Below are 20036 nucleotides of genomic sequence, written 5' to 3' on the forward strand. Positions count from 1 at the left end.
ATTTCAGCATGGGCACTCAGCTATCATATAGCTGAGAGCACAGAGTAGCGGGGGAAGCAGCGGTGCGACAACAGAAGTAACATTTGGCATGGGCTCCCTGTTAACCCATAGCTAAATGCATGTAGCATATGTAGCAGCAAAGATGGTGCACTGATTGGTATTGAGTTCAGCAATGAGTTTGGCTATACCATAACCTAACTCACATAGCTGCAGCAGTTACAGGTTAGGCCCCGTTCACACTTGCGGTTGTCTGCCAAACGGACCGGATGACCTGACCGGATCCGGACCGGATCCGAATCGGAACCGTACGGTTCTGATCCGGATCCGGTCAGGTTGCATCAGGTGTTCATCAGGATGCGATCCGGATCCGTTTGGCAAAAGTTACGTAAAAAACAAAAAAAATGTTGGGGTCTGGGAGGTCAGCAGAAGGGGGACCTGTGGAATCAGGCCCTCCGCTGTTTAGCACTCACCTCCACCTCCAACATGCTGCCAACATCTCCAGCTCGTGCTGCTCCACTCCAAAATGCTTGCCCATGTGTCCCCGATCCAATATCGCCGCAACAATCCTCATAGGAAGTGGGGTAGAACATCCGGATTTTTAGCCAGTGTGTTGTGCGCTATCCGGTTCTCATTGATTTGTATTGGCCGGATGGTGCAGTCCGGCTCCGCCCCGGATACGGCTGCCGGAGGAGCCGGACCAAAAAATAGCGCATGTTGGAACGGACGCCGGAGTCCGGATCCGGTCCGGCTCCGGTCCGGACGAAACGGACGCATGTGAACGGTGGTATAGACTTACATTGCTATGCCGTGCGTCCGTTTCGTCCGTTCCGCATGCGGTGCGGCTCCGGCACGGCGATTCCGGATAGCCACCGCTAATGTGAACCGGGCCTTAGTGTGAGATAAAGGAGTTTGGCTGAGGAGGGGGGGGGGGGGGTTACGGTTGGTGCTAAGAGAGGATAAGGCAAGGTTAGTGTTAAAGGATACCCAAGGTGACATTATGAGATAGACATGGGTGTGTACAGTGCCTAGCACACAAATAATTACGCTGTGTTCCTTTTTTTTTTCTTCTCTGCCTGAAAAAGTTAAATTTCAGGTATGCAAGTGGCTGCCTCAGTCCTGACTCAGACAGGAGTGACTAATGTGTGACCCTAACATAAGAAATTCCAACTATAAAACACTTTCCTAGCAGAAAATGGCTTCTGAGAGCAAGAAAGAGATAAAAAGGGTCAATAGTTCATAGATTTTAGCTCTTGCATACTTCAGTGATTGTGCCATTGAGCAAAAACAATAAAACAGTTAAAGCGTAAAAAGTAGATTTAAACAAAATAAAACTGTGGGATATCTTAAAAAGTCATTTTTAGGAGAAGGTAGATAGATATAATCGTTTATTTCATTCATTTATTTTAACCTCAGGTGTCCTTTAAGAGTGGATAGGGAGGTTGGTGTCATATCGGACACCACTGGAGCAATTTTCTGAGGAAAGTTTCAGTTCACACAAGGTCCTCCGTTGGACCATTTTACGGATTGTATGGAAGAGAACATTACTGACACTACTCCATAGTATGGTATGGTTTTAGTCTCACAAACAGTATAAGCAACTCAGTGTACTAACGTAGCAGGTAAAACATATTTAGTACACTACCTACTCCAGCTGGGTCAGGTACAGAATTCTCATGGAAAGCTACAGGAATTACTTGTTTGCATAGAGATGGCCATTTTCATCTGTGTTACTGTATTATTTAAAATATACTTGAAACAGTCTGATTTTATTTTCATATTTTTGTTTCTCACTGTGTGACGTTTCTTCATTGCCATAGAAACTATTGTAAACATTTACTTTATAAAAACAAGGAAAACTTTTAAATCATTTGTTAAACACTGAAAACCTGTGGAAAATTGACAGAAAATATGCAAAAATCACTTATGTTGCCATAAAAAAATTGCATAATACTCTGTGTAACATAAAACGCAATTTATTAATACACAGCATTAGGGATCACAGTATAATACATAAACGGCATTATGATCCAGTGGAGTGTGGCTGACAATATTCTGTATGAACATGACTAACCTCTATTCTTGCATCTGAAGTCCTGCCACAGGGAAATTTGCTGGTCCCATACACTTTCAGCAATGGACTACACAACCTGCTCCAGCTAAAAGGTAGGTGGAAGATAATTTACATCTATGGGGAAGGACTGTAGAATAGTGAACAATAGTGTTGGTATTTGAATCAGTGAATTACGCCACACTTCAGCACCTCAGCTAGTGGACAGTCATGGGGTTGGGGTCCACTTAGCTCCAATGCTTCCTCCTTCCAGGCTGGAAGGAGGAGGACACATCGGAGTCTTGTGAAGCCTGGCGTGAACTGCACGCCATCACCATGTCAACTACTAAAGTGTGGTGCGCTGCGAAACCTGGATTCCAACACAAACACTAGTGAATCACCTTCACTCAACACTTACAATCAAACTCGCTAAACGGAGGGTTTTTTTTTTTGTTTTTGTTAAGATTACTTGCTTGTAATCCTCATAGAAATAATTATTTCTACTTGAAAACTGAACTAAAATAAGGAAAACACATTTATTCAGTTCTCCTATAATAACATAAAATGCTGTGCTTGGTTATGTACAGGTGTACATTTCGTTTGAATTTTACAACTATAACGTTAATCTTGGGGCATTAGAAGGGCATAAGAGCCAACTTGGCCCTCTTGCTTAAGCTGATGTATGAGATCTTCTCTATTTCGTTTCCTGCTCACGACTAAGAATCGCTGAACGCCCTGCCCATGTGACTTGCTCTTAAGCCCATATTTCTGAGCCATTTGATGGATCTGCTTTCGCTCCTCATTCGTCAGTTCTCTGGAAAAGGTTAGATCATCTTGATTGGTGGAGGCAGCATAGTTCCGAATTATCTGTTCAATGTCTCTTTTGGTGATCTTCTGGGTACCTGCCATTAAGCCAAGCCCCTCCCGATTGAACTGCTCTTTTACAGCAATGGGTTCAGCAATTCCCTCTCCTTCTTTGCCCAGACCTCCACCAGTCCACCCCATCTTTCGTAGGAGCTGGTTTCCAATATTGTCCTCTTTGATCTGCTGCTTGTATGCCTCATTATTTGAAACCCCTCTGATCTGGTTTCGAGAAATGGCATCTTCAACAGGACCCTTCTTTAAGTTATTAACCACCACAGGCTGAGTCTTCTTTAAAACATTCACAGCAGCCTCTGCAGCCTCTTGTTTTACGGTTTTCTTAAGGCCAACAGCTTCGGCTATAAACTTCTGTTCCATGAACACTTTACACTTCCAGTTCAGTCCTACAGCTCTTTCAAAGACATATTCTATATTGACCTTGTTAAACTGTGCAGTATCATTTAATGTACAGACAGGATTCGCAGCATTTTCATAAATCACAAGGTCTTTCAGTTCACGTGCAGAACCACTGCAATCATTCATGGCACTCAAGGGCCTCTGAGCATTGGGCTGCATAGCCCTCAAGAATTTTAATGCCGCTTCAGCTGCTGCATGCTTGCTGTTCTTTTTATTTCCATACCCTTCGGCTATAAAGTGATCTTGTACATACACAGAACAACGCCATGAGTTATTGGCCATCAAGTCATACTTAAAGTCAACAGTCATTTTGTTAAAAATGGCAGAGTTGTTCAGAATACCTATTGCATCAAAAGCATTTTCGGTAAGGATGAACTCTGACCATGGCTTTGTAGAAATAACTTTGGAACTTTCGGAAGGCTGCTGGCTTGACTGGACATTATTAGGAGGAGAATCCTGTTGCTTAAGAGCTGGAGGCAAGTCTTGTATGCGTGTGTCCTCTAACCACGCCACCACATCTTCACGAGAGCCTTGTAAAAACTTACGTGTTACAGTGACAACATCCACATTGGGCTTTTGTAAGACCTGAATGGCCAACTCCGCAGCTCGATCACGAGCACCAATTTTACTCCACGAGAATCCAGTTGCTAAGTAAATACCCTGACATCTGACTTCACAAGCATATCCATTTGGTGGGAGTTTCGTATGTCTTGGAACACTGCCAGGAGGAAGATCTTTAATAGGGGCATAAATATATACTGGATTTATTTTGCATGCCTGAATGCTTTGTGTTAAAACATGAGTGAAGTTGATATGATTGTTATAAGCCATCAATTTAGGATTTACCATATTTTGTTTCACAATTGCAGAGAGATGCTTAAGAAAAGCTGAGTTATCTAAAGGTTGCATTGTACAATTTATGGGTAACCTTCCATTGTTATGCCTGTCACGTAGATGCCCGCCTGGCTTTTTTGGAGGCTTCACGAAACCAATACCTTTTCTCCCTTGCTGTCCTACACACTTCCCGGAACCAAAAAGATCAGACCGAAAATCTTTGCTCAAAGTTGAAGAGTGAGATTCAAATTTAGCAGAGTAGTTCTGTTCTAGTTTAGTCATGAAACTGCCAAAGTCATTCTTGCTTTGATTGTCAGTTAGGTAAGGGTCATAGACATAGGGACGAGAAGTCAGCTCCATTTCATTATTCTCATCTGCATCTGAGTGGTCACTTGTTGTGACACACACATTAGGTGTTTGGGGCTTGATTTCTGCATTTTGTAGCCTACCAGAATGTCTCTGGTGATCCAAGTGGTTTGTTTCTGGTTTCTTTTGAAAGACTTTGTCCTCTTCCACTGTGCTAACTACAAAATGTACAGGTTCAAAACGTGGCCGTGGACCAAATGTCTTCTTTAAAGGCTGCCCCCCTGCAAGTGAAAAGAAAAAAAAAAAAAAAAGATGAAGACTTATCCCTCCAGGCACCCAAAATAATATTCAGTAATATTACAAAACTGTTCTCAATACAAAGACATTGGCCACAATTCACTAAGCTCATCTCCTGTCTTTACTAACGATTCTGGGTTATTTTTACTGTTACCACTATGGTGATAAAGCATACAGTTATGCACTAAGCAATTTACCTCAGCTAAACCTTAAAATAGGGATTCTGTCTTTAAGTTAAAGGAAAACTATCAATAACCAAATGTTCTAAATTTACAATGTACAAACTATGGCCTCAATTCACTAAGATCATGCTGGAGATAATAAGGCAAGAGATAACTTACCCCCACACAGTGAGAGTTATTTTATCTCTTCATTCCTTAAGTTACCTCTCCTGTAGTTAATTTATCTCCTCTGTAGTTAATTTACCTCCTCTGTAGTTAATTTCACACGCAGTTAATAAACAGCCTGTCTTTAACTCTGTGGAGTTATTTTAAGGATTGAAGAGTTAACTTTAGGTTTGCCTGAGGTAAAATGTTTCCTGAATACGACATGCCTTATCACCATGGTGATAACTCTAGAAGAGTTATTAAAGACAGGAGATAAGTTTAGTGAATTGAGGCCTAAGTCTAAGTAGCTGTGTAATGCCGGGAATACACGGGTCGATCCGGCGGGATCGACCCCAGCCGCGTGCGGATCAATTGCAGCTCGTCGCCGCTTCCTAATCAGCGCTCGATTCCCTGCCATTAAACGCCGGCGAGGATCGAGCGGGTGGGAGTCGAGCGGTTTGATCGGGCCAGCTGAATATTATCAGCTGGCCGGATCAGCTGGTCGATACACGGTACAGAAACGTACCGTGTATCCCCAGCATAAGCATTTGCCCACTTTTCATGTTAAATAGAGGCAAAATCTGTAATCTATTGTGTGTGGATTTTAGCTGCATTGGAACATTTTAATTGGCAAGGAGGAGTCAGTGCTTTGATGCAGAGACCAGCACTGGCTGTATTGTCAGTTTTCTCACAGACTACAGCAAAAAAACCTAGTATAAAAATACTTTGGTGTCCGATTGCACACTCAAAAGAGAATGTTTAGCTATTCTGGAGATAAATACATCTAAGTGCATTATTCTCCTCAGACAACCCTCAAAGCCTGAGTTTTGTCTCACTGAATGAGCTAATCAGAGAGAAAACTACAGCTGCAGTTTAGACCTGTCATCTGCTAAAGCTATAAAATGCACACAGGGTTAAAGTGAACCTGAACTCTTGCACAGGACAGAAGGAAAACAGAGAAATGCACCCTATATGTATTTAGAGAGTTTAGTCCTATTCCCCCTAATTTCTGTCTTATCACAAGTTGTAATTTGATCTCTTCCGTGTCACATGACTGCCACAGCAGAGATGACAGATAAGCTTATTAGGAAGCACAGGATGTTAAAAATGTCTGCTTCGATGAATCAGGAAGTAGATTTAGGATTTGTATCAGCTGTACCAAAGAAATGTTTTTTAACCACTTAAGTACCAGCGGTCTCTGCCCCCTTAAAGGACTTACGAGGCCAAATGCTAAAAAATATACCGGCATCCTATTTTAAGGCACGGAGGACGCCGTCGGCGCCCTCCGTGCCATTCCGCCGCGTCCCCGCCTCTCAATAGCCCCCCGGGCCGGCTCTCGACCTCACGGCCCGAGTCGGGCTCTCCTGCCTACAGTAAGATGGCCGTGGCTGCGCAGTCCGCATAGCCGCGAGCGCGACTGCGCAGCTCTAGGGCCAACCCGCCGAACCACGCTACAGGAAACAGCCTGGTGCGTGGATCGAGGGGTTGGCCCTAGAGCTGCGCAGTTGCACTCGCGGCTATGCGGACTGCGCAGCCGCGGCCAGCTTATGCGGCCATCTTACTGCAGGCAGGCAGTCGTGAGCCGGCCCGGGGGGCTATTGAGAGGCGGGGATGCGGCGGAACGGCACGGAGGGCGCCGACGGCGTCCTCCGTGCCTTAAAATAGGATGCAGGTATTTAACTTTTTTTAGCATTTGGCCTCGTAAGTCCTTTAAGGATCAGAGACCGCTAGTACAAAAATGGCGGAAGCCTGATGGATAACGATGAATCGCACATACCCGCCGCAATCGCAGTCACCTCCGCACGTCGGGAACCTGGGCCTCTATGACGGCAGAGCTCCTGTCAGCTAGTCAGGAGCTGCTTTCATTGGCTCCTGACCCTGTCTTTCAATGTAAGCCAATGGGAGTTGCTTACATTGAAAGACAGGGCCAGGAGCTAATGAAATCGGCTCCTGACCCGCTCACAGGGCTCTGCCGTCATAAAGACAGGCAGCGCGAGTGTGCTGCGGTGGGAGACAGCGGGGATTCAGCGGCGAGATTGGCGGGAGTGACGAAAACAGCAGATGCGCGCAGTGGCGGCTGACTGAAATCTAAGCCCTGCCAGCCAAGTAACCACCAAAACGGGGTGTAGATTTCAATCACTGCGGTCCTAAAGTAGTTAAATGTTATTATGCTGTTGCTTATCTTTTAGAGCAGAGAGGGTGTTCTGAGTTCAGGTTCACTTTAACAGCTGTAGGAAGATGGATCCCCTCCCCTCATGATTCACTGATAGGACATCCTGGTCCAATACCACTACATGAAACGCATTTCATAACAGTAAAAGGAATAGAGAAGCAGGGGGACAGATACAGCAGTATTTAGGAAAAATTACACAAGCCATCCCCAGCCCAGTTTAACTACTTTAAGAGACACTGTAACATCAAAAAAGTTCCCCTGGGGGGTACTCACCTTGGGAGGGGGAAGCCTCAGGGTCCCAATGAGGCTTCCCACGCCGTCCTCTGCCCCACGGGGGTCTCGCTGCAGCCCTCTGAACAGCGGCCCGACAAATCCGTCAGCTTGTTCAATATTTACCTTTCCAGGCTGCAGCGGGGGGCGCTGTTGCGACTTCCGGCTCCGAAGTATACGGAAATACCCAATCTCAGTCGGGTCCGCTCTACTACGCAAGCGCCGGAGACTTGCGCCTGCTCAGTAGAGCAGACCCGACGGCAATCGGGTATTTCCGCCTATTTTGGAGCCGAGAGCCGCCACAGCTCCTGCGCAGGAGGCGAGAAGGTAAATATTTACATCGCCGCTGTTTGGTGGGCTGCAGCAAGACCCCCGAGGGATGGAGGACGGCGCAGGAAGCCTTATTGGGACCCTGAGGCTTCCCCCTCCTGAGATGAGTACCCTCCAGGGGAAATTTTTGATGTTACAGGTTTTCTCTCAAGACTGCGTCATGGGCCCATGGGCGTGACCGCGGGGGCAGCCCCAGGACCGCCTAACGCCAATTAGCGCCAAGTGGAGGGTTTTGGGGTACTAGATAATAAATGTGATTGCTACTATTCAGACAGTCTTTCGTGTCTGCTTTATGGAGGTAAGTCCACCGCTTCCTCCCAGCAAATTTTAAAGTTTTTATCCGCTTATATCCTGCTGGCGCCTCTGTTCTCCTACTACCATGTAATAAATGTCAGAATGTAAATCGGGGAGAAGAAAGATTTTACAATGAGCAAACACTGACTAAATCATTTATACATATTTATTGTAAAAATGAAGCACTTTTTTAATTACATTATTTTCACTGGACTTCCTCTTTAACTCCCCCCCCCCCCCCCCCCCTGGCCTAGCACTAGCTACATGCTTCCCCCCTCCCTGCAGCATCCCCCCGTATATTCCGATCTCCGCCGGCGCCGCTTGCCCATAAGGAAATCCCGTTCTGAACGGGATTTCCTTGAGGGCTTCCCCCGTCGCCATGGCGACGAACGGACTGACGTCATGACGTCACAGGGAGTCCCGATCCACCCTATAGCACAGCCTGGCGGCGATTGGCTAGGCTGCGCAAGGGGTATGCGGGGGGGGGGGGGGGGGCTGTATCCGCGGCGGGTAGCGGCGCATCGGCGGCGGCGATCAGACCAAACACGCAGCTAGCAAAGTGCTAGCTGCGTGTTTGAAAAACAAATTATGTCAATCGGCCCAGCAGGGCCTGAGCGGCACCCTCCGGCGGCTTACCCAGTGTCACACACGGGGTTACCGCTAAGGAGGTTAAAGCTACAGTGGCCAATTAAGCAAAAAATGGCATGGTCTTTAGGGGGGTTTAGCACTGTATCCTCAAGTGGTTAAAAAACATTGATAGTTAATCGATAGTTGTCCTTTAAAGGAGTTTAAAAACACACGATTGGTTCACACGATGGCCAGGGGCCCCGGACCTCTCTCACTAGCCGGGGCTCCAAGGCCAACATGCGATACCTGGAGGGGAGTGCAGGTGGGCATGGACCTCTCACATCCAGAAAAACCCACCAACACTGCCTCCATACTGAATGCTAAATTCAACACACACAAGCAATAGAACACAGCAGTACATGCATCCAGCTACATTTAAGTGGTCAGCAGGTGCTCGTCAGCCAGTCAGGATGCACTGTCATACACCCTTTACCTGCCATACCACATCTAGCAGCCATTAGCATTCGGGTGGGAGGCTTCAGTTGGACGCCATCGCAAGATTGCGTCGCTAGCAGGACCGCCCCGTGCAGGCATCCCTCCCACAGGGGTCCCTCCCTAACCGCTCACCTGTCCGCCATGTCCTAGAGCTGAAAGAAAACATTTATTTGGTGGGTTTTTCTGGATGTGAGAGGTCCAGAGCCTGGGTGTGAGAGGTCCAGGCCCACCTGCACTCCCCTCCAGGTATCGCATGTTGGCCTTGGGGCCCCGGCCAGTGAGAGAGGTCCGGGGCCCCTGGCCATCGTGTGAACCAATCGTGTGTTTTTAAATGTTTTCTTTCAGCTCTAGGACATGGCGGACAGGTGAGCGGTTAGGGAGGGACCCCTGTGGGAGGGATGCCTGCACGGGGCGGTCCTGCTAGCGACGCAATCTTGCGATGGCGTCCAACTGAAGCCTCCCACCTGAATGCTAATGGCTGCTAGATGTGGTATGGCAGGTAAAGGGTGTATGACAGTGCATCCTGATTGGCTGACGAGCACCTGCTGACCACTTAAATGTAGCTGGATGCATGTAGTGCTGTGTTCTATTGCTTGTGTGTGTTGAATTTAGCATTCAGTATGGAGGCAGTGTTGGTGGGTTTTTCTGGATGTGAGAGGTCCAGGACATTTCTTCACCTAGGCTGCACATCAGTTGTGAGTTCCATTACAGCTGACAGCAACTGATCCATTGAAAACCTAACAGCATCTGTTAACTACTTAACGTCTGCTCTACGCCAATTGGCATGAGCGGAGCGAAAGCCCCTGGACCCCTCCACGCCAATTGTCGTGAAATCCTAGGGGCGGAGATTGCAGGGGATCGCGTGCATTCTCGCTTGAATGACAGCCCCCCCATCGGAGACTGCCGCCGTCTATTTACATGGTACAGCGCTGCGATCTACGGCAGCGCTGTACTGGGGTCAGTCGTACTGGCTGTCCCCGAGGCAGGAAAGCAATCCGCTGTCATAGGCTGAAGCCTATTACAGCAGATCGCGCTGATTGGCTGGCGGTGGGAGGGAGGAATTTAAAAAAAAAAAAAACAGACAAAGTTATCTAAAAAAAAATAAAGAAATATTTAAATAAAAAATAAACATCCGGGTAGCAATCATAGCCCACCAACAGAAAGCTCCGTTAGTGGGCAGAAAAGGGGGGGGAGGGGTCTAGGAGAGACTTCTGTGCTGAGTTGTGCGGCCCTGCAGCGAGCCCTTAAAGCTGCAGTGGCCTTAATTCTAAAAAAAATAGCCTGGTCACTAGGTGGGTTTAAGACAGTGGTCCTTAAGTGGTTAAACTGAATTAACCACTTTAGGAACACAGGCTTACACCCCCCTAGTGACCAGGCAATTTTTCACAATACAGGTAGTCCTCTGTTAATGAACGATGTAGGGACTGTCGGTTCGTTCTTAACCTGAATCCGTCCTTAAGTCGGGACAGCAACATCTGCTCCCATTCTGTAAGCAGAGTAGGCGCAGTGGAAGGCAGATAGGGGACATCTCACCTGTTCCACGGTGGTAGAAGATCCCAGCGTGCTGCCCTGAAGCTGCGCGGCCCATCCTCTCTCTTAATTCACTGTCCCCACGGCGGCTTCACATGCATCGCATAATGACGCATCAGGAGGCGCTGTCACTAAGGGCCTTTTCCCGATTGCGTCATTATGCAACGCATGTGAAGCCGCCGGGGGGGACAGTGAACGAAGAGAGAGGACGGCCCGTGCAGCACGCTGGGATCTTCTACCACCGTGGAACAGGCGAGATGTTCCCTATCTGCCTTCCGCTGCGCCTATTCTGCTACAACAGCAGCAGAAGAGGTAGTCCCCGGTTGCGTGACGTCATCGCGGCGGGTTGGTGGCCGTTCGTATCAGCGGGTCGTTCGTAAGTCGGGTGTTCGTAAACCGGGGACTACCTGTACAGGGCTGTGCAGCTTTGTCAGCGTGCTGCATAGCCCCTACAACTAAGCACACATAAATTTTACCTCCTTTTATTGTCCTTACTAGGACATTCTTTTGGAGGACTCTGTTCGCTGCGATCCTTTACTTGTTTTTTTTGTTTTTTATTAAAAATGCAAAGCTTTTCTCTCCCTCCCTGCCCACTTTGCTGTCCTAAATCGCCATACGATGGCGATTTATAGGCATCAGCCTATGAGAGGCCACGCAATAAGAGCTACTCTGAGGGACAGCCGAGTGTCCCCCGTACAGCGCTCCAGGAGATAGCAGCACTGTTCCAATGTAAACAAAGGGGATTCCTGCGATCGCAGCTAGCAGGCTGAACGAGCAGGGAACGATTGCATATGCGTGTTCCCTGGTAAACTGCAGTTCCGGGTCTTGAAGCCAATCGGCGTTAGGCGGTCCTGGGGCTTCCGCCGCATTCATGCCCATTGTCGAGACGCAGTCGTTAGCCCATTGTCGTGACACGGTCGTTAGGTAGTTGAAGTCACAGGGGAGGAAGGGGACACAGACCGCACTAACAAAGCTGACTTACCAGTATCTGATGAACTGGGTCGTTTCTGTGCTTTAGCACCAGGCACAAGCTCAAAGGATGGCATCTCACCAACATCAATACCTTCAGCCATCTGATGAACTTTCTCTGTTAGTTTTTCTCCATACCTTAAGACAGAAAAACAAAACAAAACACTTTAGAAATGAATTGTCTGTTTAGTGCTGCTTGGCAAATCGTTCCATGGAGAGTTTTTCTCTCATGCTTCTTAAAGAAAGCCCGAGGTAAGAGACTTACAGAGGCTGACATATTTAGCTTCTTTTAAACAATGCTCCACGGTTTCTAATACTTGTAGCCATAAACCCTGAACAAGCATGCAGCTCAAATGTTGCTGACAAAATCTGATGAGATTAGCTGCATGCTTGTTTCGGGTGTATAATTCAGACACCACTGCAGCTTTATAATTCAGTAGGACTGCCGGCAAGTATGAAATAAATATGGCAGCCTCCAAATGTCTTTTTTAAGCTGATGCTCTTAGGTCACTGCCACACAAAAGGCTGAACAGCTCACTTGTCAGGCAGTTCACCCTCCCGTCTGCCAGCCAATGAGCACCTTTTAATAGCAATTTCATGCAGCCAAATTGCAGCGTTTGTAACCTTACGTGATGGCATTTAAGGCGTATCGCAGTTACCAAGCAGCAAAAAAACTGCATCAGTGACACCGTGTGGCGGCCACCTCTCCACTGCCCGTACTGACTGCTAGCAGGTGTTTGGCCGATGCATGGGAGCAGCTTTCAGGTGGTCAATTCACCTCCTTCAGTCTCCCACGTGAAAGAGGTATTAACTACCTAACGACCGTGTCATGCCAATGGGCGTGACCGCGGTGGCAGCCCCAGGACCGTCTAATGCCAATTGGCGTCAAGTCCTGGGGCCGGCTACTGCAGGAGATTGCACGCAGGCTGCGCACGCATCTCCTGCTTGAGAGACAGAGCTCCGCCCCGCCTTCAGACAGTTAGACAGCGTAACCGTCGTCTATTTACATAGTACAGCGCTACCATCTGCAGCAGCGCTGTACTGGGGACAGCCATGTGACACGGCTGTCCCCCTGTGGCACACAGGAGCGATCGGCAGTGATAGGTTGAAGTCTATCACAGCCAATCGCTATGATTGGCTGAATGAGGGAGGGGGGAAATTAAAAAATTAACTAAAAAAGTAAAAAAAAAAAAACCATCTGGGGTTGGTGGGGGTTGAAATCACTTGTGTGCTGTGTTGTGCGGCCCTACAGCTTGACCTTAAAGATGCAGTGGCCATTTTAGCAAAAATTGACCTGGTCTTTAGGGGGGTTTACCACTGTGGTCCTCAAGTGGTTAAGCATTCAAAATGTTTTGTAACAAACATTTCAAGAAGAAATCCATGAAACATTGAAAGGTGCTTGTCTACTTTTGGGGACCCAGCAGGAATCCTCATAGAGAACAGTTGTCGACTCACAGCACCCTCCACAGCACAAAGCTTTGTGATTTGTGGAATAGTGTGGGTGTAGTTTACTACAACCTATTGGAAACCTAGCAGTTTGAAAGGGTGCATTCCACCCAATCATGTTAGCTAAATGTCCCTATGAGGTCTCCTGCTGGGTCCCCTAAAGTTGACTAGAGCCCATTGAAGTCCATCTCCAGGCTCATATTTTCTCTTCTCCCCAAAACTCCCTCCCTCTCACATTCTAACATAACTTATGAAGTTGAAAAAAGCTGTGAAATTCCAAAAGTAGTATTTAATTCCTTTACTAGAACAATAGGGCTGCACATAATGGCAACATCACCACAGCTAATTCGAGCCTTACTACAGCACAGGGACAACCAAGATGGAGGCCCGCATAGACGGGGAGCTAGGGAGCAGCCCCTGAAGGAAAGTAAATGCCCACTGCCCCCATTTTGGGGCTCAGAAACCTTTAAAACTTAGTGAGCTCAAAGAATGATTAACATAGGCTCTGATTTAAAGTGAGCCCACGGCGATTAAAAAAAATAAAATAAAAAGTTGGACACTTACTTAGGTAAAGGGAAGCCTCTGAACAGTCCAGAGGCTTCCCGTATCCTCCTCAGCCCCACCATTGGCATGCACACAGACCTGCTTAACACATCTAACAAGAGCTGGTTAGATACGTTCTCGTGGCCACGCTCCCCACCATGTGTGCAAGTACAGCTGCTCCTGCACAATAAACCAAAGCCGCTCTACACGCACAGTCTCAGGACAGCCGTGCTCAGAGCACAAAGCAGCATTGCCACGGGCTATCAGAGGGTCCTTGGCAGTGGCGGTGGTCTCGAGGAGTATGTGAGAAGCCTCTGAATGCTTCCCTCTTAGGCAAGTATCATTTTATTTTGGAAACCACTCAAGTTCATGTTAATGCAAATTCATATTCAGGGAAATCATACACGATCTGCATAAGTGTGAATTCTGCCTCAGGCTAGGTTTATAACCTATGCGCTGCGTCAGCGTATCTCTTGCCGCCCAGATCAAGTGCCATTTTAAGTAATGGAAGCGTATCTGCTGCAAGCACAACACACTGCTGCATGCATTTCGAACACTGCGGATTAATTGCCATTCCACTGAAAAGACATGGATTTTGCACAACAACAAATCTTCCAACACGGCCGAGTGACAGCCAAGAGTGTGTTTAGCCCAGTTACCCTCCTGCATAGAACAGAACACGTCACTCGCTTGGAAGCGCGTAACACGTCTGCACAGCCTCTGCCTTTCAATGTCACCTGATCCCCATTAGTGGACAATAATTGAGAAAAGCGCTTTACGAATGTTTTGTTGAATGAAAAGTTTGGCTGTATTGAATCTTTCACAGGCCTAATCAGATTTAAAAGGTTAAAGAGGAACTGTCACGAAAATTCTAAAATTTAAAAAACACATACAAATAAGAAGTACTTTTCTTCCTGAGTCAAATGAGCCATAAATTACTTCTCTCCTATGTTGCTGGCATTTAGAAAGTAGTAGAAAACTGACATTACCAACAGGTTTTGTGCTAGTCCATTTCTCCATAGGAGATTCTCAGCATGGCTTTTATTCTTTATAAAGAAATTCTCCGAAAAAGATTTATACAAAGATGCTGGCCAGCCGCCCTGCTCACCGTACACTTTTTTGGCAGTTGGACTTAGTAACTGCAATTCACTAAGTGCATTTTAACAATAAAGAAATCCCTGTGAACCCCATGTGGAGATGGGCTAGTCCAAAACCTGTTGATTCTGTCAGATTTCTACTACTTACTGTAAGTGACAGCAACATAGGAGAAAAGTAATTTATGGCTTGTTTTACTCTGGAAGAAACGTACTTCTTAATTGTATATGTTTACATATATTTTAAATGTTAAGATTTTCATGACAGAGGTCCTTTAAAGAAGCACTAAGGCCCCATTTCCACGTGCATATTAAATTTAACATGCGTTTTTACATTTGCGAATTTACGCATTATTTGATGCCAATTTTTGCATGTGTCTAGCAGAATTGGCAAAGCAGGGGGGCATATGGCTATGAGATCTCGCAGCATTTGCCTTATTTTCCTGATCTCGCACCAAGTCACTTTTTTATGTTCCCAAAAATAAAAAATGACCTCCTTGAAGTGCAATCTGCAGACTTTTGCAATAACTGTATCTGGCGCGTCAAGAAAAGCTGGGGAAAATGTGTAAATCTGGATGATGATTACATAGAGAAGAAATAACAACTACAAATCAAAACAAGCTTTCAGTCTTTTTTTTAAAGGTGAGAATTAAAACTTTATGTATAAGATGTACATTTGTCCCAAAGAAAAGTGCTCTATAAATTACTTTCTCCCTATGTAAAAGGGGGAAAAGCAGCACCCAGTGGTGAATACAAATCTTAAAACAATTTAATAAGAATAAAAGGTGGCTTACCTAAAAGAAGACATGATCTAAGCTCTGCAAAACTTCTTACTGGCAAAGGCTTTTCGTGAGTCTAAGTGTTAACTTCTTCAGGCCAGTAACAATGCCTTTCATAAAAGAGAGACCGGTATAAAGCGGCACTTAAGTTTTGCACATCTTAGATTGGGTCTTCTTAGAGGCAAGCCGCCTTGTATCCTTATTTTATGGTTTTTAAAATGTGTTCTCCCCTCTGCATTGAACACCCCTTGCCTCAGTCTAGAATACAAGACTGTAACCACTTGTCTTTTCCAAGAGAGCAACATATGACACGAGACGTGCATGTGAGACGGGGGCGCTAGCTGACACGAGACGTGCATGTGAGACGGGGGCGCTAGCTGACACGAGACGTGCATGTGACACGGGGGCGCTAGCTGACACGAGACGTGCATGTGACACGGGGGCGCTAGCTGACACGAGACGTGCATGTGACACGGGGGAGCTAGCTGACACGAGACGTGCCTGTGACACGGGGGCGCTAGCTGACACGAGACGTGCCTGTGACACGGGGGCGCTAGCTGACACGAGACGTGCCTGTGACACGGGGGCGCTAGCTGACACGAGACGTGCCTGTGACACGGGGGCGCTAGCTGACACGAGACGTGCCTGTGACACGGGGGCGCTAGCTGACACGAGACGTGCCTGTGAGACGGGGGCGCTAGCTGACACGAGACGTGCCTGTGAGACGGGGGCGCTAGCTGACACGAGACGTGCCTGTGAGACGGGGGCGCTAGCTGACACGAGACGTGCCTGTGAGACGGGGGCGCTAGCTGACACGAGACGTGCCTGTGAGACGGGGGCGCTAGCTGACACGAGACGTGCCTGTGAGACGGGGGCGCTAGCTGACACGAGACGTGCCTGTGAGACGGGGGCGCTAGCTGACACGAGACGTGCCTGTGAGACGGGGGCGCTAGCTGACACGAGACGTGCCTGTGAGACGGGGGCGCTAGCTGACACGAGACGTGCCTGTGAGACGGGGGCGCTAGCTGACACGAGACGTGCCTGTGAGACGGGGGCGCTAGCTGACACGAGACGTGCCTGTGAGACGGGGGCGCTAGCTGACACGAGACGTGCACGTGACACGGGGGCGCTAGCTGACACGAGACGTGCACGTGACACGGGGGCGCTAGCTGACACGAGACGTGCACGTGACACGGGGGCGCTAGCTGACACGAGACGTGCACGTGACACGGGGGCGCTAGCTGACACGAGACGTGCACGTGACACGGGGGCGCTAGCTGACACGAGACGTGCACGTGACACGGGGGCGCTAGCTGACACGAGACGTGCACGTGACACGGGGGCGCTAGCTGACACGAGACGTGCACGTGACACGGGGGCGCTAGCTGACACGAGACGTGCACGTGACACGGGGGCGCTAGCTGACACGAGACGTGCACGTGACACGGGGGCGCTAGCTGACACGAGACGTGCACGTGACACGGGGCGCTAGCTGACACGAGACGTGCACGTGACACGGGGGCACAGCTGACACGAGACGTGCACGTGACGTGGGGCACAGCTGACACGAGACGTGCACGTGACGTGGGGCACAGCTGACACGAGACGTGCACGTGACGTGGGGCACAGCTGACACGAGACGTGCACGTGACGTGGGGCACAGCTGACACGAGACGTGCACGTGACGTGGGGCACAGCTGACACGAGACGTGCACGTGACGTGGGGCACAGCTGACACGAGACGTGCATGTGACATGGGGCACAGCTGACACGAGACGTGCATGTGACATGGGGGCACAGCTGACACGAGACGTGCATGTGACATGGGGCACAGCTGACACGAGACGTGCATGTGACATGGGGGCACAGCTGACTCGAGAAAGGCATGTGACATGGGGGCACAGCTGACACGAGACATGCATATGACACAAAACATGCGTATAACACAGCTGACACGAGACATAGATGTGACACAGGGGGCACAGCTGACACGAAACATGCATGTGGCAAAAATGTTACAAGATGAGGGGCACAGTTAACATAAATCGTGTAGGTGATACTGTGGGCACAGGTGACACGAGATGTTCCCATTACATGCCATGCACAGCTGACACTAGACATACATGTGGACATAGTGCTAACATACAAGGTGAATGGAGGGTAGAGCTGATACACCGCACGCGTGACACAGCTAGCCCATGACTCGCTCTCACCGATTTCCTATGTAGACGATGTTGCTCCACACTACAGACAAGGCGATGAGCTGGTCCATCTTCCGCCCGGGGTACAGGTGCCTGTGTCGGGCCAGGAATTGCCTGCGGGCCGCCCACTGCCGATCATTCTCATGGTATTGCCGCAGCTCCTCCAGCCGCACCGCGCCAGGCTGAGCCATCATTGTACAGATAGGAGGGATTACCGGGACATGCTGAACAGCCTCACCGGCCTTTCCACGCTATGGAAACTAGCGTAACGTTGCCTCTGCTCCGCTTACGCTACGTGCGCCGCTATGCATGGATCATAGAGGGGACCGGCGTACACCGGAACTACCGAGCACCTCCTTCGGCTCCTGCGCTGCATAGCGGCCTCTACAGGATGGTCATGGTATTGCTGGGAGAACTGACCTGCGAGGAAAACTGTCCTCCCGTGTACCTTTTCTCTGCTGTCCACCTTTTAACTGAGTGTATTTACTTAGGAAAATATGTTGCTAAAAGTTCTGCCGAATATGTTAATTATTTCCTTGCCTATTTCCTAATGTAGTACAAAACTATAAGTGAAGGAATAAAGGTTCAGTGTGAGCTGAAAAATGATAACGTCTTTTGCTCATGTATTCTACTACCTAACTGAAGCTAGTGTAATGGGGCAAACCCAGGATTTTCTAGAGCTGCCCCATGCTCTGTACACACCAGTGCCAGGGTTGCCAACCCAATTTCTCATTTTTCCTGGACAAAATAGTCAAAAAATCTGGACACCCCAAATTTTGGACAGACAGGGGGCGGAGTCAGTAGCGGGCTTTTTAGGGAACTTCTTGTGAATTTCGGGAGGAAAGAAACATACTGTAGCTGGAGCAGTTGATTACTGCATGCAGCTCATGTGAAACAGCCCACCTGAACTGAGAAGGCTTGTTTCCCGATAAAAGAAACATGATGTCAGTACTATGAAAAAATATATAATAATAATATGGTAGGACATTAGACTATGACTGTGGTAGGAGAATGTGAGCTCCTCTGAGGACAGTCAGTGACATGACTATGTACTCTGTAAAGTGCTGCAGGAGATGTCACTGATATATAAATACATAATAATAATATGGTAGGACATGAGACTATGGCAGGGACGGATCTGGGGGGGGGGGGGGGGGGGGCAGGTGGGTATCTTGCCCCAGGCGCAGTTTGCTGAATTCTTAAAAAGGCGCCAAAATTTGGATAGGGAATGGCAGTTTAGGTGCCAAAACCTGATCTTTAGCCGCCAAAACCTGACCTTTAGGTGCCAAAACTGGATGGGGAATGGCAGTTTAGGCGCCAAAACCCGACCTTTAGGCGCCAAAACTGGATGGGGAAAGGCAGTTTAGGCGCCAAAACCTGACCTTTAGGCGCTAAAACTGGATGGGGAATGGCAGTTTAGGCGCCAAAACCTGACCTTTAGGCGTCAAAACCTAACCTTGCCCCAGGCGCAACTTGGTCTAGATCCGTCCCTGGACTATGGTAGGATTAAACTGTGAGCTCCTCTGAGGACAGTCAGTGACACGACTATGTACTCTGCAATGTGCTGCAGAAGATGTCAGCGCACTATAAATACATAATAATAATATGAAAGTGATGTGCAATCTTGCGCTAATCTCACCAGGCGTACTGGGTATGTGATGCGGCCACTAGCAGCTCCTTAGTCCTGGCTGAGGAAATGACATGGAAAAATGCAAAAAAGAAAGAGCGCTCCGTAGTGCATTAAAGTATTTATTCCTCAGGCACGCAATTCTAAAAACACACTTACTGGAAAACAATGATAAATAGGCATATAGTGGGCGAAGCCCAATCTGACAACCAAGGGTGGCAACCTGTTCCTCCTCTGTGGCCTGCAGTGGATGGATGTCCCAGCTGGTGGTGGACAATGGGCGCCTTTCTATCGGTGTCCGTGTGTGGTGACTACACGACGCGTTTCGGCGTATCCACGCCTTCGTCACTGTGGTAGGATATTGTGAGCTCCTCTGAGGACAGTCAGTGACATGATTATGTACTCTGTAAAGTGCTGCAGGAGATGTCACTGATATATAAATACATAATAATAATATGGTAGGACATGAGACTATGACTATGGTAGGATTAAACTGTGAGCTCCTCTGAGGACAGTCAGTGACACGACTATGTACTCTGCAATGTGCTGCAGAAGATGTCAGCGCACTATAAATACATAATAATAATATGGTAGGACATTACACTATGACTATGGCTGGATTAGATTGTG

General features: G+C 48.1%; 1 protein-coding gene across 1 annotated transcript; it reads right to left on the bottom strand.

The window, feature by feature from the left end:
- Positions 1–1957: 1957 nt before the first annotated feature.
- On the bottom strand, positions 1958–18117 carry NKRF (NFKB repressing factor). Its single transcript, XM_068251092.1, has 3 exons — positions 17792–18117; positions 11730–11854; positions 1958–4746 (listed from the first exon to the last, which is right to left on the bottom strand). The coding sequence occupies exons 1-3, from the start codon at positions 17971–17973 to the stop codon at positions 2669–2671; spliced, it is 2385 nt and encodes a 794-aa protein (XP_068107193.1). The 5' UTR covers positions 17974–18117; the 3' UTR covers positions 1958–2668.
- Between the last annotated feature and the right edge of the window lie 1919 nt (positions 18118–20036).

The sequence above is a fragment of the Hyperolius riggenbachi genome, chromosome 8, assembly GCF_040937935.1.
Source record: "Hyperolius riggenbachi isolate aHypRig1 chromosome 8, aHypRig1.pri, whole genome shotgun sequence".
Lineage (NCBI taxonomy): Eukaryota > Metazoa > Chordata > Amphibia > Anura > Hyperoliidae > Hyperolius > Hyperolius riggenbachi.

Coding starts and splice junctions, on each gene's coding strand:
- NKRF (XM_068251092.1), bottom strand. CDS start 17,973: ATGATGGCTCAGCCTGGCGCGGTGCGGCTGGAGGAGCTGCGGCAATAC. Junction 11,855..17,791: donor ATCGTCTACATAGGAAATCG/GTGAGAGCGAGT, acceptor TTCTGTCTTAAG/GTATGGAGAAAAACTAACAG. Junction 4,747..11,729: donor ACCCAGTTCATCAGATACTG/GTAAGTCAGCTT, acceptor TTTCACTTGCAG/GGGGGCAGCCTTTAAAGAAG.